The sequence below is a fragment of the Trypanosoma cruzi genome, genomic scaffold, assembly GCF_000209065.1.
Source record: "Trypanosoma cruzi strain CL Brener 1047053516293 genomic scaffold, whole genome shotgun sequence".
NCBI lineage: Eukaryota > Euglenozoa > Kinetoplastea > Trypanosomatida > Trypanosomatidae > Trypanosoma > Trypanosoma cruzi.
This window is the reverse complement of record NW_001849488.1, coordinates 133,382-144,007: the sequence shown is the minus strand read 5'-3', so window position 1 is coordinate 144,007 and position 10,626 is coordinate 133,382. Positions and strand designations below refer to the sequence as shown.

Here is a 10,626-nt window from a genome sequence, read left to right as displayed (position 1 = left end):
ACACACACACACTCTCTCTCTCGTTCCCTCTTGTTCGCACGAATAACAGGACAAACAAATCACCACCACGACAACTCCTCTTCGTATTTTTTATCATTCATAATATTTATTTTTTCCCCCTACAAATAAATAAATAAATAAGCAAAAAAAAAAATTTCTTCTTCTTCTTCTTTTAATATCTTTCATGCTTCACGGAAATGGATACATACAAATGGGGGCATGGCAGGGGGGGTTAGGGGTGTTCTTTCACTCTCTCTTTTTTTTTTTTTTTCTTCTTTCGTCCACCTCCTTTTGATCTATCTAACAGGGAGTATTAAAGAAGGTGGTGGTGGTGGTGGTGGGGAGGGGGGTGGAGGCAAGGCCATCATGTAAATTTGTAAACAAACGTTTTCCAGAGACAACAAACAGCCGGGGAAAAGATAAATACAACACAAATAAATAATAAAAAGAAAAAAAAAGCAAAAGTAATACGCCCAGTGATGTTAACCTGAAAGATGCATCTATAAGCAACAGCACTACGCAAAACAAAACAACAAAAAAAAAAAAAAAGCAAAAAAGTTTTATGATGGTAAAACAATTGCCATGGATTTAATATTTGACAATCAAGCCATTCGCTCATATAAATAAACACATGTACGTAGATACAAATATATATATAGGTAGGTAGATGTAGGTAGATATACAAAGAAAAAAGAGTGTTTATGCAAGCAAAATAAAGCCCCCGACTACCCCCCCCCCCCAAAAAAAAAAAAAAACAGTAACAAAAAGTCAATCAAAAAGTACAAAAAAAAAACCCTCCTTTTCTTCTTCCTTCCTCACAGTCATTTGTTATGATTTACAACAATATATATATATATATGCATTTATATATTTATATAAATATGTGTGTGCATGTATACATGGCACCGTTTTTGTGTGTTTGTTTTTTCTTTTGTTATTCTTGTTGTTGTACAAATCCTGAGAGTTGCGCAGGTGCTCGCGCAACCTTTTTATTTTTGTTTTCTTTCCCCCCTTTTTTGACCTCCGCCTCGTTTTCAGTTGTTTTTTCCATCGTCGTCATCGTCGGCATCGCTCTCGCTATCAAAGAACTGGTGAAAACACGACGGTACGCATGGTGGCCACATGTCCTTGCCGTCCGCCTCGGCAGTGCAGGCATCGGGAGCGGGGGCTGTAGTGGGATGTGCATTTTCCTCACTGAACGTAACGCCCGCCAACGGATCGCCCCCGAGCGTCGACGCGGTCACATCCGTCAGCCACGACCCCTGGATCGGATTAAAGACGTGGTCGTTGTGACCCGGAAGCTCCACAGTCTCCGAGACCCACGTGTTCGTCATCACAGCTGGAGCCACGGCGCTCACGATGGCGTTAAGGTCCAATCCCTCCCCCGCCGCATCGCCGTGAAATCGCTCCGTCTGTAATGCAGAAGTCGACGACGGACGCAACGGCAGCGATTCCGATGCGGTGGCCACGACAGACGCCACCTTCCGGCCACTTGCGCCCACGCCGCTGCTGCCACAAACAGCACTCGGGTTTGCTAAGACACCCGCAGAAAATGACGAAGAGGAGTTTGCATCCGCAGTGGCGTCAAGCGTCTTCTCACCTCCATCAATTCCAAAGACACACGGCCGATTTCGCAGTACATGACGAGGGGTGTTTGCTGTAGGAACCAGAACGGCATCCATGGGAAGTTGGTCGTGAATAGGATTCCGTGCGGGGCTCGTTCGGACACTCAAAAGCGCCTGAATGTTCTGTGGAGTGAAGTAACTCGACTCAGGCCACACCACCGAATTATCAAGGAGAAAACTGAAAGGTTGCGGATTCGTAACGATATTGCGAAAGTATTCAATCATTGCCTTGGCGCTGCTTTGCTCGGCAAACTCCACAAAACTAAAGTAAAGTATCACGGAGGGCTCAGCACCTTGAACACTGGAAGAGGCAGCAGAAACAGCAGACGTCGATGCGGAAATGAAAGCCTCGTTTTTCGCTTGAATCTGATTGTCATCACGGCATAAACGCACCTTGTTAAATTCCCCAAAATGAAGCAAAATTCGACGAAACTGTGCACGTCTAAGGAAAGAGGGCAGTTTTGTGATGTACACAGTCCGTTCCATAAGTTCTGCATGGGTGTAAACAGATTGCACAGGTCCACCACTTATGCGGGAACCGCCTAATGTTGGTTTTGTGGCTTCACTCATGCATAATCCCTCCGATAGCCCACTCCGTACAGGCATATCACGTCGCGATATCTGTGGTGGCAGTGTTTGTTGCGGCTGTGATTGATACTGGGATAGCTTCGATGCAATCATTGAAACATTTTCATCCGTCCGCATCGCACCAGAAGGGTTAGGGTCATTCGCGCAAAAGACGGGTAACACCACCACAGGAGACGCGTTGCTCTCCCGTGAGATTTCATGGGACATGATGTTGTTTTCTCCAAGCGTGCGAGGGTCAATTCTTGAGGAGTTCGAGGATCCATGAGTTAAACCAGGAGAAGAGCTGCTGCCTCCGCCCCCGCCACTTCCGGTCCCGGGGGTTACCTTCGCCACCACACGTCTGGGGGTGGGACGGGTGCTTGTGTTCAGTGAACTACCGCCTCCTTTAAGTGAGATTTCCCCCTGAGAAAACTCATTCACCCGCTGCTCATATTCCTTGCGAAAGGGGTCTTTTTTCGCACGTGACTTGTTATTTTGGCGCCAAAGGGACGTCAACTGCTCGAGGCATTCCATCAGTGTCAGCCATGGCCTGTGCTCCTCCTCCTCTCCGTCTCCCAAGAATGCCATTGGTTTAATGTTTGCATGCCGCTTCATCATATATTCTCGAGCACGATTCAGAGCAGCCTCGTGCTTCTTCATCAATAACACAGAGAGTTCGTATGGTGTCTTTACAAGGTAAGAAAACTGAAACAGATACGCGCTTAAAACGGCAGCAACCTTACGGGATTCATGTGGCTTCGTTTTATCCATAAACAGATTGATCACGGTGTGTGCTATCAATTGCATGTAAGCCATGTACTTCTTGAGCTCGGAATTCTTAACGGCTTCATTCACATTCGAATCCTTCACAACATTTTGGGGAATATTTAACTTCTCATGCAGTGACATCAGTGCATTCACCAATGGTGTAGAGAGTGCTCCGGCATGGTGCGACATTGCAGTCAGCGCCTCGACAATGACAGAGGCGAGTTGCTCAACCACCTCCCTTGTGGTATCTGGATGAGTAATCACCAGCAGCATCTTCTCCATCAGCCTCTCCCCATCCAAGACAGGGGCGTACAACATCTTCTTCACAGACACAACCATATCGTTTAATTTTATGCCGGAAGCTGCAACGGCCACACTCTCAGCCATTCCAAAGGACGACGAGGCACAGTCCAAGGGCGTCATCATGCGTGAGTTCCAAACTTTTTTCAGGTAGCGCGCTACAAGCGGATTCGGCTGCTTAAAAGGAACAAAGCTGTTCAGCTTTTCCGCGGCCTTACGGGCCATAAATTCATTGTCAAAGAACGCCACACCACTACGACGAAGCTCACCCGCAAACTCAACAATGCCGGGATACACTTCCGCATCAAGAGCCCCATGAGGGGAAAAAAGGCTAAACAGCGCCTTCTTGTCCGTGTTTGGTGAGAGATTGTGAACGGCAACAAGGTACAGCTTGGGGTCGTCATACTCACGAAAAAAGAATGCATCAATATTTTCAATGATCGCCATATGAGAAGGTGAAGCCACAGCAGTCAGCTGACCGTTATTGTTGGCATCATGGACGCCATTGCGTAACTGAGCATTGCCAACCGAAGAGTTCTCATGGGCAAAATCCAGTTTATTGAGGTATACGGCATCAATCTGCAGTGCTTGACCTCCCTCTCGACGTTGTTGTTCAAACCACGCCACCACTTCCTTCGCTGCTGCCTCTTGTGAAAACCAAACCAAAGCACTGATACCTTTGAATGGCATAGTAGCGGAGGAAAGGCCAGAGGCATTCATCGGCCATAACTCATACCGCTCCGCACCTTTATTGATAAAATTCCACAGTAATACACTCTGCGCATTCTCTGGAGTCAGACCATGGACAGCCACAACATGCTTCATTACCCCTGAAGAGGAAGAAGACGCCGTGCTCTTCACAAACTGCCACATTTCTTTGTGTAATTGATCCATTTGCACAGCGGTGGGATGACGCCACATTTGTGGTGAACCGGATGTCACTGTCTCTGGCGCCGGTTGCGGCAAAAGTTGAGCCTGCTGGTGGGCGGATTTCACAGATTGGGGTGAGTTCGCAGAAAGAATCGATGATTCTCGTGTTCCGGTTTCCGATGTGTCCGGACCGGAATACAGCACTGTGAGTGGCTGGTGCTGTTTATTTGGAACAAAACCATCCAACTTTTCCACGGCCATCAGTGCAATGGCCTTGGAAAGAAAAAACACCACTCCAGAACGACGATTGCTCCGCGGTGAACAATGTATTGGTAGCAACTCTGCACTCTGGGCGCACATTGGAAAAAAGATGGCCAGTAACTCCTCTTGTGTGGTGCGTGGTTCCAGGTTGAAGACAGTCACAATGTGGTACCCTTTGCTGCGGCAAACCTCAGCGTACTCTTCCATGACTTGTCGTGTAATCGTGCGTGGCGTCAGTAAAGATGGCGGTGGGCCGGCAGCGTCTCGTGATGCAAAAGGCCTTGTATGCACGGACACCTGTGGCCACTTCATTGCATCCGCCCGAATTCCGGAAACAAAGATCGCTTCTGAGCTGACAGCGCTGCCCGTTTTCCATGGCGTTGTTGTTGATGGCATTGCAAAAAGCGGCATAAACGTCGAGGATTTAACACCGTGCGTCAGCGATGGATTAAACATGGACGCATGTGTCAAAGCCAATGCATCATTCCCTTGACCAGACGGCAACTGGAATTCCTTAGCGTCCGGATTCAGTGTGGATTTGAACAACGTTGATTTCCCACTGGATTGTGGCCAGTGGGCGTTGCTCCCCGTCTGCCAATTACTCGGTGGAACGTTACCTGCCACAACAGAGAACCCCGTGTTCTTTTCCGCAATAAACACACCACCACTCGTCCCCGCCGCTGGCAGCACGGAGCCGGGATGCATTTGCTTTTCCGAACCCTTACTGCTGTCAGTTGGCGTGGAGAATTGACCGGACGTGGGACTGTTGTCTGCTTTGCCAACGGACGATGAGGCCTGCGATGACCCAACACCCCCGCGATCCGTGCAGCTGACGGTAAAAAAACCTCCGGCTTCTTTCATCGCACGAAAAATCAATAATCAATACGAAAAACAACAGCAGATAAAAAAGAAAATTATATTGCAAATAAAGAAGCCACCAACTGCCAACTTTCCCTTGTAGGCGAGATTTTCACAGTCCCTCTAACGAGATATCGACGGCTGGTGTTGCAGAAATGCGCCTTGTGTCCTCTCTCTCTCTCTCTCGCCTGTTCTTCGTGGTGCCGTCAATGTTCGCCTGCAAAATAAGCAAAGGAGGATGCGTGTTTGAAAGCCAATCGCCTCTCAATTCTTTGGGTGTATGCGTATCCCCTTTCCCTCTCGCGCGGAAAGACGTGCCGGGCGCTCCGCAGTTGCTGATATGTTCAAACACCAAAAAAAAAGTCTGAAATCCCCCACAAAAATCCACACAAATGCTCCAAGCCTCTCGGAACTCAGGCGTCAAAAAAAAAAAAAAAAAAAACTTTTTTTAAAATACAAAAAACACACACCAGAAAAAAAAAGGAAAAGAAAAGAAAAAACTGCGCCGCTTCTGGTGTTCTGCTGACGATGTGTCGGTATTTATTTATTTTTTGTTTGTTTTCACAAGGAAAGGAGAGTGAAAAGGAAAAAAACAAGTTGGCTCCTACTATTCCTACAAAGATTGTGGTAGCGGTGTCTTTGCGGAGCTCACGTTTACTCTCCTCTCCCCCCCTTTGCTGCTGCTGCTGCTGCTGCTTGCCACCTCCTTTTCTTTTCTACTCTGCGGGCAAAATACACGCACTCAGTCTCTTTCTCTATCTCTCCTGTTTTCCTCCCTTCTTCTACAAACCCGCGGCCCCCCGCACAAAGATGGGGGAAGTCCAAAGAAAATACACACAGACACCGTTGAGTGTGTGGTGGTGTGTGCCGCACGCGCAAGGACGTACACAAACACAAACACACACGAAAAAAAAAAAAGGGTAGAAAACCCCCAAAAAAGACCCCGACGCACGTACGATAACCACCGCAACTGCAATCGTGCGAGTGATTATATTTTTATTTATCCGCGCGGGTATGTGTATTTACTCTACGGATCTGATTGCAAATGTGTTGTTTTCTCGCCTCTCCCCTCGTGTGCTTCACTCACTCTCTCTTTTCTCCTTGTTTTTGTTTTCTTTCTTTTTTTACTTTTCTTTTTTTTTCTTTTTTTTTTGTTTGCTGTGTGTGATGCCAACGCAGACCTCTCACACGCCCTCTTTTTCTTCTTCTTCCTCTTGCTGTTGTTTTTCTATTGATTTATTTATTTATTTTTTTTGTTTTGTTTTTATTTTTCTTTTATTTATAATTCCTCTCTCTCTCTCTCTTGTTGTGGTTTCTTTTTTATTATTTCTTCTCGCCGCCGCTGCTGCTCTTTCAATAAAGAAATGATGTACAAAAAAAAAAAAAAAAAATGACTTCTATTATCCCTCGTGTTCTGCGGCTTCACAGACACGACAAACGGACGAAACCAAACGACCAAACGCGGTTTTCCTCTGCCTTCAAAGAAAAGCCTCCCCCCCCTACACACAAACAGAGAGAGAGAAAGAGAGAAACTTGGCAACCCTTTTTCTCTTTCTCTCTTGTTACTTCACCGCCTTTTTCTTTCCTTTTTCTTGCCGCCCTTAACCCTAACCCTTATTGTAGATATTTCCTCCTTAGGGCTACACACAAACCAACAAATGTATACAAATACTTATATATTTGTATACAAGTACTACTTGATACGCACGGCGGTCTCTTTTGTATTCTTCTCTATTTATAAATGATACACGTACACACACACACACACAGACAGACAGACAGTCCGAGAGGGAAAGTGGGACTATATATATATATATATATATATATATAGTAATAATAATATATAATGCCACACCAATACTACTTAATAGTACGACGGTGCGTGTGTGTTTGTATGTGTGCGTATATATATATGTATATATATATATATGTATTGTGCGTATATGCGGGTGTGCAAGTGGGCAGGGAAACCGGCACGGAAGAAAGAAAGAAAGAAACGGATTCCGGGAGTACTGCGGTGTTCCTCTTAACGGAACCACAAGCGATGATGACGCGTGCAACCAAAAGTATGCGGGGTTCCCCTTCCTTCTTTGCCTTCCGGATGTTTGTGTTTCGGTGAGTGTACCTGAAACGCAAAACCCAAGAGATAACCAAAAAAAAAAAAAAGCTCAAATAAAATTTAAATGACAGTGAGGTGAAAACCTCCACGCCTACGCTCCTACAGACATGAACAAAAAAGAAAAAGAAAAAGAGAAAAGGCAATGAAATATACAGCAGGCACACACAAAAAAAAAAAAAAAAAAAAAAAACAGCGTCATTACACCCGGCTGGCACCTCAATGGTGTCATAAAAACAAAAGGGTAGGAGCCAAGTACCGATGGAACACACCTCCCCTCACAAACACGAAAAAAAAAAAAAAAAATCCCCTCGCTTCCTCACCAGCAGCCGCACAAAGTCACATCCACCAAAAGACATTAACAGAAAAGAAAAGTCGTCTACACATCGCCTCAGTTGTCTTCATTTAAATTCTCACTCAAATTCGTTCAGGCACGACTCCACAACGTTCAGAAGATTTTTGTTTTCCAGCGCCGCCGCCACCCGTTCCTTGTCGTTCAACTGCTTGTTCACCTGCTCCTCCTGCTCATGTGAGCCGGGCGTGACATACACATCCACTTTCGTCCCACGTGGCAGTGAACGCTGTAGTTTCAGACTAATGCACAGCCCTATCAGTGTTGTCATGCTGCAGTGCGGGACGGTCGGGGTGAACTGCACCCGCACGGTCTGCTTCACCTCATCCACGCGAATGAGTTCCGGCTCCACGACCTTCAGTTCCTCGAGTGTGTTGGGATGCTCGGGATCACGTATACTGCGGATGTGGTGAAACACCTCCAGTGAGTCAATGGGGTCACGAAAAGACTCGTCCTGCTCCTGCAGCAGCTCCTCCGCACTGCGCTGCGGTTGATGCTGCAGAGCGTCGCGAAAGACAGTTGGGTTTGGGTTCACGAGTTCTGTCATGGAGGCCGATCGCACCCCGTTTCCCTTGTGCCACAACTTTGCAGCTGCAACCTAAAAAAATAATAATAAACACATCCAAAAAACGCAGGGCAAAAGAAAATTTAAAAAAAAAATCGCCTCAAAGAAAAAAACATAAGTGATGGGGATTCAACCTGTGGCTCACCACAAAAAATGCTCACGCACACACACACACTGGAAAAAAAAAAAGCAACTCGCAGAAACACACGTCAATTATTCCCCAGAGCATGCAGCTAAAGGCACCAATCAACGCGGACTCAACCACATGAAAAAACTGGGGGATAACCGAACGCAACATCCCTTTAGCTTCTCGAATCTTCCGTTATTATTTGTGTTTCTTCAAGTTATTTTTACGGATGGGCCCATTATCAATGTATATCGGTCACTGGAAGTAATCAGAAACACCAGGCCGTTACGAAGGTCATACCAATAAAAAAATAAAGATTATATTAACTTTAGTTGCATCAAACAACACAATTTAAATATGCTTAATTTCTTAAATAGAAAAAAGATAATGAAACAAACGCCTCACCTATTCGCGACCACGCTTCTGCTGATTGCTGGGTCGGTTCTGAGGGCTCTGCGCCTGCTGCGGCTTTTGCTGATTGCTGGGTCGGTTCTGAGGGCTCTGCGCCTGCTGCGGCTTTTGCTGATTGCTGGGTCGGTTCTGAGGGCTCTGCGCCTGCTGCGGCTTCTGCTGATTGCTGGGTCGGTTCTGAGGGCTCTGCGCCTGCTGCGGCTTCTGCTGATTGCTGGGTCGGTTCTGAGGGCTCTGCGCCTGCTGCGGCTTCTGCTGATTGCTGGGTCGGCCCTGAGGGCTCTGCGCCTGCTGCGGCTTCTGCTGATTGCTGGGTCGGCCCTGAGGGCTCTGCGCCTGCTGCGGCTTCTGCTGATTGCTGGGTCGGCCCTGAGGGCTCTGCGCCTGCTGCGGCTTCTGCTGATTGCTGGGTCGGTTCTGAGGGCTCTGCGCCTGCTGCGGCTTTTTTTGGCTCTGTGAATTCTCTTCAGGCTTGGCCCGCTTCATCGGTTGCACTTCATCATCGTCCATCTCCTCTTCGTCTTCATCTTCCTCCTCCTCATGATCAGTGTCATAATCCTCACTCTTGTCGCCTTGGTAGTCGTTCTGCGGTGCCTGCGTCGGGTCGTGCAGAACAATGTCATCCTCCTTGTCCTCTTCCTTGTCTTCCTCCTCGTAATCCTCCTCGTCTTCTTCCTCGTCTTCTTCCTCGTCTTCCTCTTCTTCCTCCTTGTCCTTCCCCCCGTTCATAGGCACGGCGTTCGGACCATCATCAACGCTGCCGTCTCTGTCATTGGCGTCGTGGAAGTCCACATCGAGTTCCTGTCGGTATCCACAGCAATGCAGCGGCGCATTTCCTTTCACACGAAAAATCACCTTTTGCGCCTCGTTAAAAATGAGATCCGTTGCGTTCTGAAGGATGCCCTGAGACGCATCAAGAGTCGCGATGGCGTAAGACTTGCCGTCCACCGTCACGTACAGTGTGCTGCGTCCCTTGCCAGCGTGCGGGATCGACACGACGGAGAGATGAAAGCCGTGAAGAGGTGGCAGTGTTAGAGCGTGTTCCTTGCCGGGTTGTACTTCAAAGGCATGAAATTCTTGCATGGCTTTAGCTGCTATTGTTTTATTATTATTGTTATTATGTTTTCTTCCTATTCAATGTACGCTTTATAAGTGATCCCTCTTCCTTCTTCCTTCTATTTTTCCCCCTTCCCAAGAATAACCTCCTTGTATGCATCCACGCAACAAAAAAAACAACAACAACAACACAAAAGGCACAAAAATAACAAACAAAAAAAAATCACGGGAAGGAAGGGAAACATCATTCATCAACGCAATGCCGTCTTGTATTCAAAATTAAAATAAAAAAGACATTGTTTCATGCAGATGCAAGCATCATTTGTCTCTGTGCACCGGAGAAACCAAAGTCCAATTCGTCCATTCGTAATGTCCCTTCCGCCGACAAAACAAAAAGAAGAAACATCTCCATTTGACAGACAAATGCGGCTAATCAGCATCCCATCGGTTTTTCTTTTCCCCCCCTGACTGCCACACCTCTGTGTGGTCGCCATGGTGACCTATTCCTAGAAACAGCAAAGACAAAATAGAGGAAACGGAGAGAATGTCTGGGCAAAATTAGTGAGGGAAAAAGCAGCAATGGACAGGCGAAGAAACAGCAAGAAGGAACAAAGAGACGGGAGCCCTCATTATTGCTTATTATCGTACCCCAACACGACACACAGGGCAAGAGACTGAAAATCATGGCGGAATCCTCTTAGCCCTCTCTCCGCAATGGGAAAAAAGTGTCTGCTTGCACTTCAATTTTCT

General features: G+C 46.9%; 3 protein-coding genes across 3 annotated transcripts, besides 20 other annotated features; all 3 read right to left on the bottom strand.

Moving 5' to 3' along the window:
- Nucleotides 1-7,183: a sequence feature (heterozygous, non-Esmeraldo-like haplotype).
- Nucleotides 124-155: a microsatellite.
- Nucleotides 322-341: a microsatellite.
- Nucleotides 509-557: a microsatellite.
- Nucleotides 618-684: a microsatellite.
- Nucleotides 741-793: a sequence feature (T-rich).
- Nucleotides 844-901: a microsatellite.
- On the bottom strand, nucleotides 1,035-5,252 carry Tc00.1047053507649.100 (hypothetical protein, conserved; the record flags this gene model as incomplete). The annotated part of the gene is made up of 1 exon (XM_808875.1): nucleotides 1,035-5,252. One exon carries the CDS (start codon nucleotides 5,250-5,252, stop codon nucleotides 1,035-1,037), a length of 4,218 nt encoding a protein of 1,405 aa, XP_813968.1.
- Nucleotides 5,672-5,691: a microsatellite.
- Nucleotides 5,925-5,946: a microsatellite.
- Nucleotides 6,343-6,406: a sequence feature (A-rich).
- Nucleotides 6,444-6,583: a sequence feature (A-rich).
- Nucleotides 6,994-7,030: a microsatellite.
- Nucleotides 7,052-7,079: a microsatellite.
- Nucleotides 7,153-7,183: a microsatellite.
- Nucleotides 7,184-7,203: a microsatellite.
- Nucleotides 7,184-7,278: a sequence feature (haploid, non-Esmeraldo-like haplotype).
- Nucleotides 7,279-10,626: part of a sequence feature (haploid, Esmeraldo-like haplotype) that runs on past the window's edge.
- Nucleotides 7,535-7,558: a microsatellite.
- On the bottom strand, nucleotides 7,779-8,264 carry Tc00.1047053507649.90 (hypothetical protein, conserved; the record flags this gene model as incomplete). Its single annotated transcript, XM_808874.1, has 1 exon — nucleotides 7,779-8,264. The coding sequence occupies one exon, from the start codon at nucleotides 8,262-8,264 to the stop codon at nucleotides 7,779-7,781; it is 486 nt and encodes a 161-aa protein (XP_813967.1).
- Nucleotides 8,815-9,903, bottom strand: Tc00.1047053507649.80 (nucleolar RNA-binding protein, putative; the record flags this gene model as incomplete). Its single annotated transcript, XM_808873.1, has 1 exon — nucleotides 8,815-9,903. The coding sequence occupies one exon, from the start codon at nucleotides 9,901-9,903 to the stop codon at nucleotides 8,815-8,817; it is 1,089 nt and encodes a 362-aa protein (XP_813966.1).
- Nucleotides 9,443-9,530: a sequence feature (GA-rich).
- Nucleotides 10,042-10,099: a sequence feature (T-rich).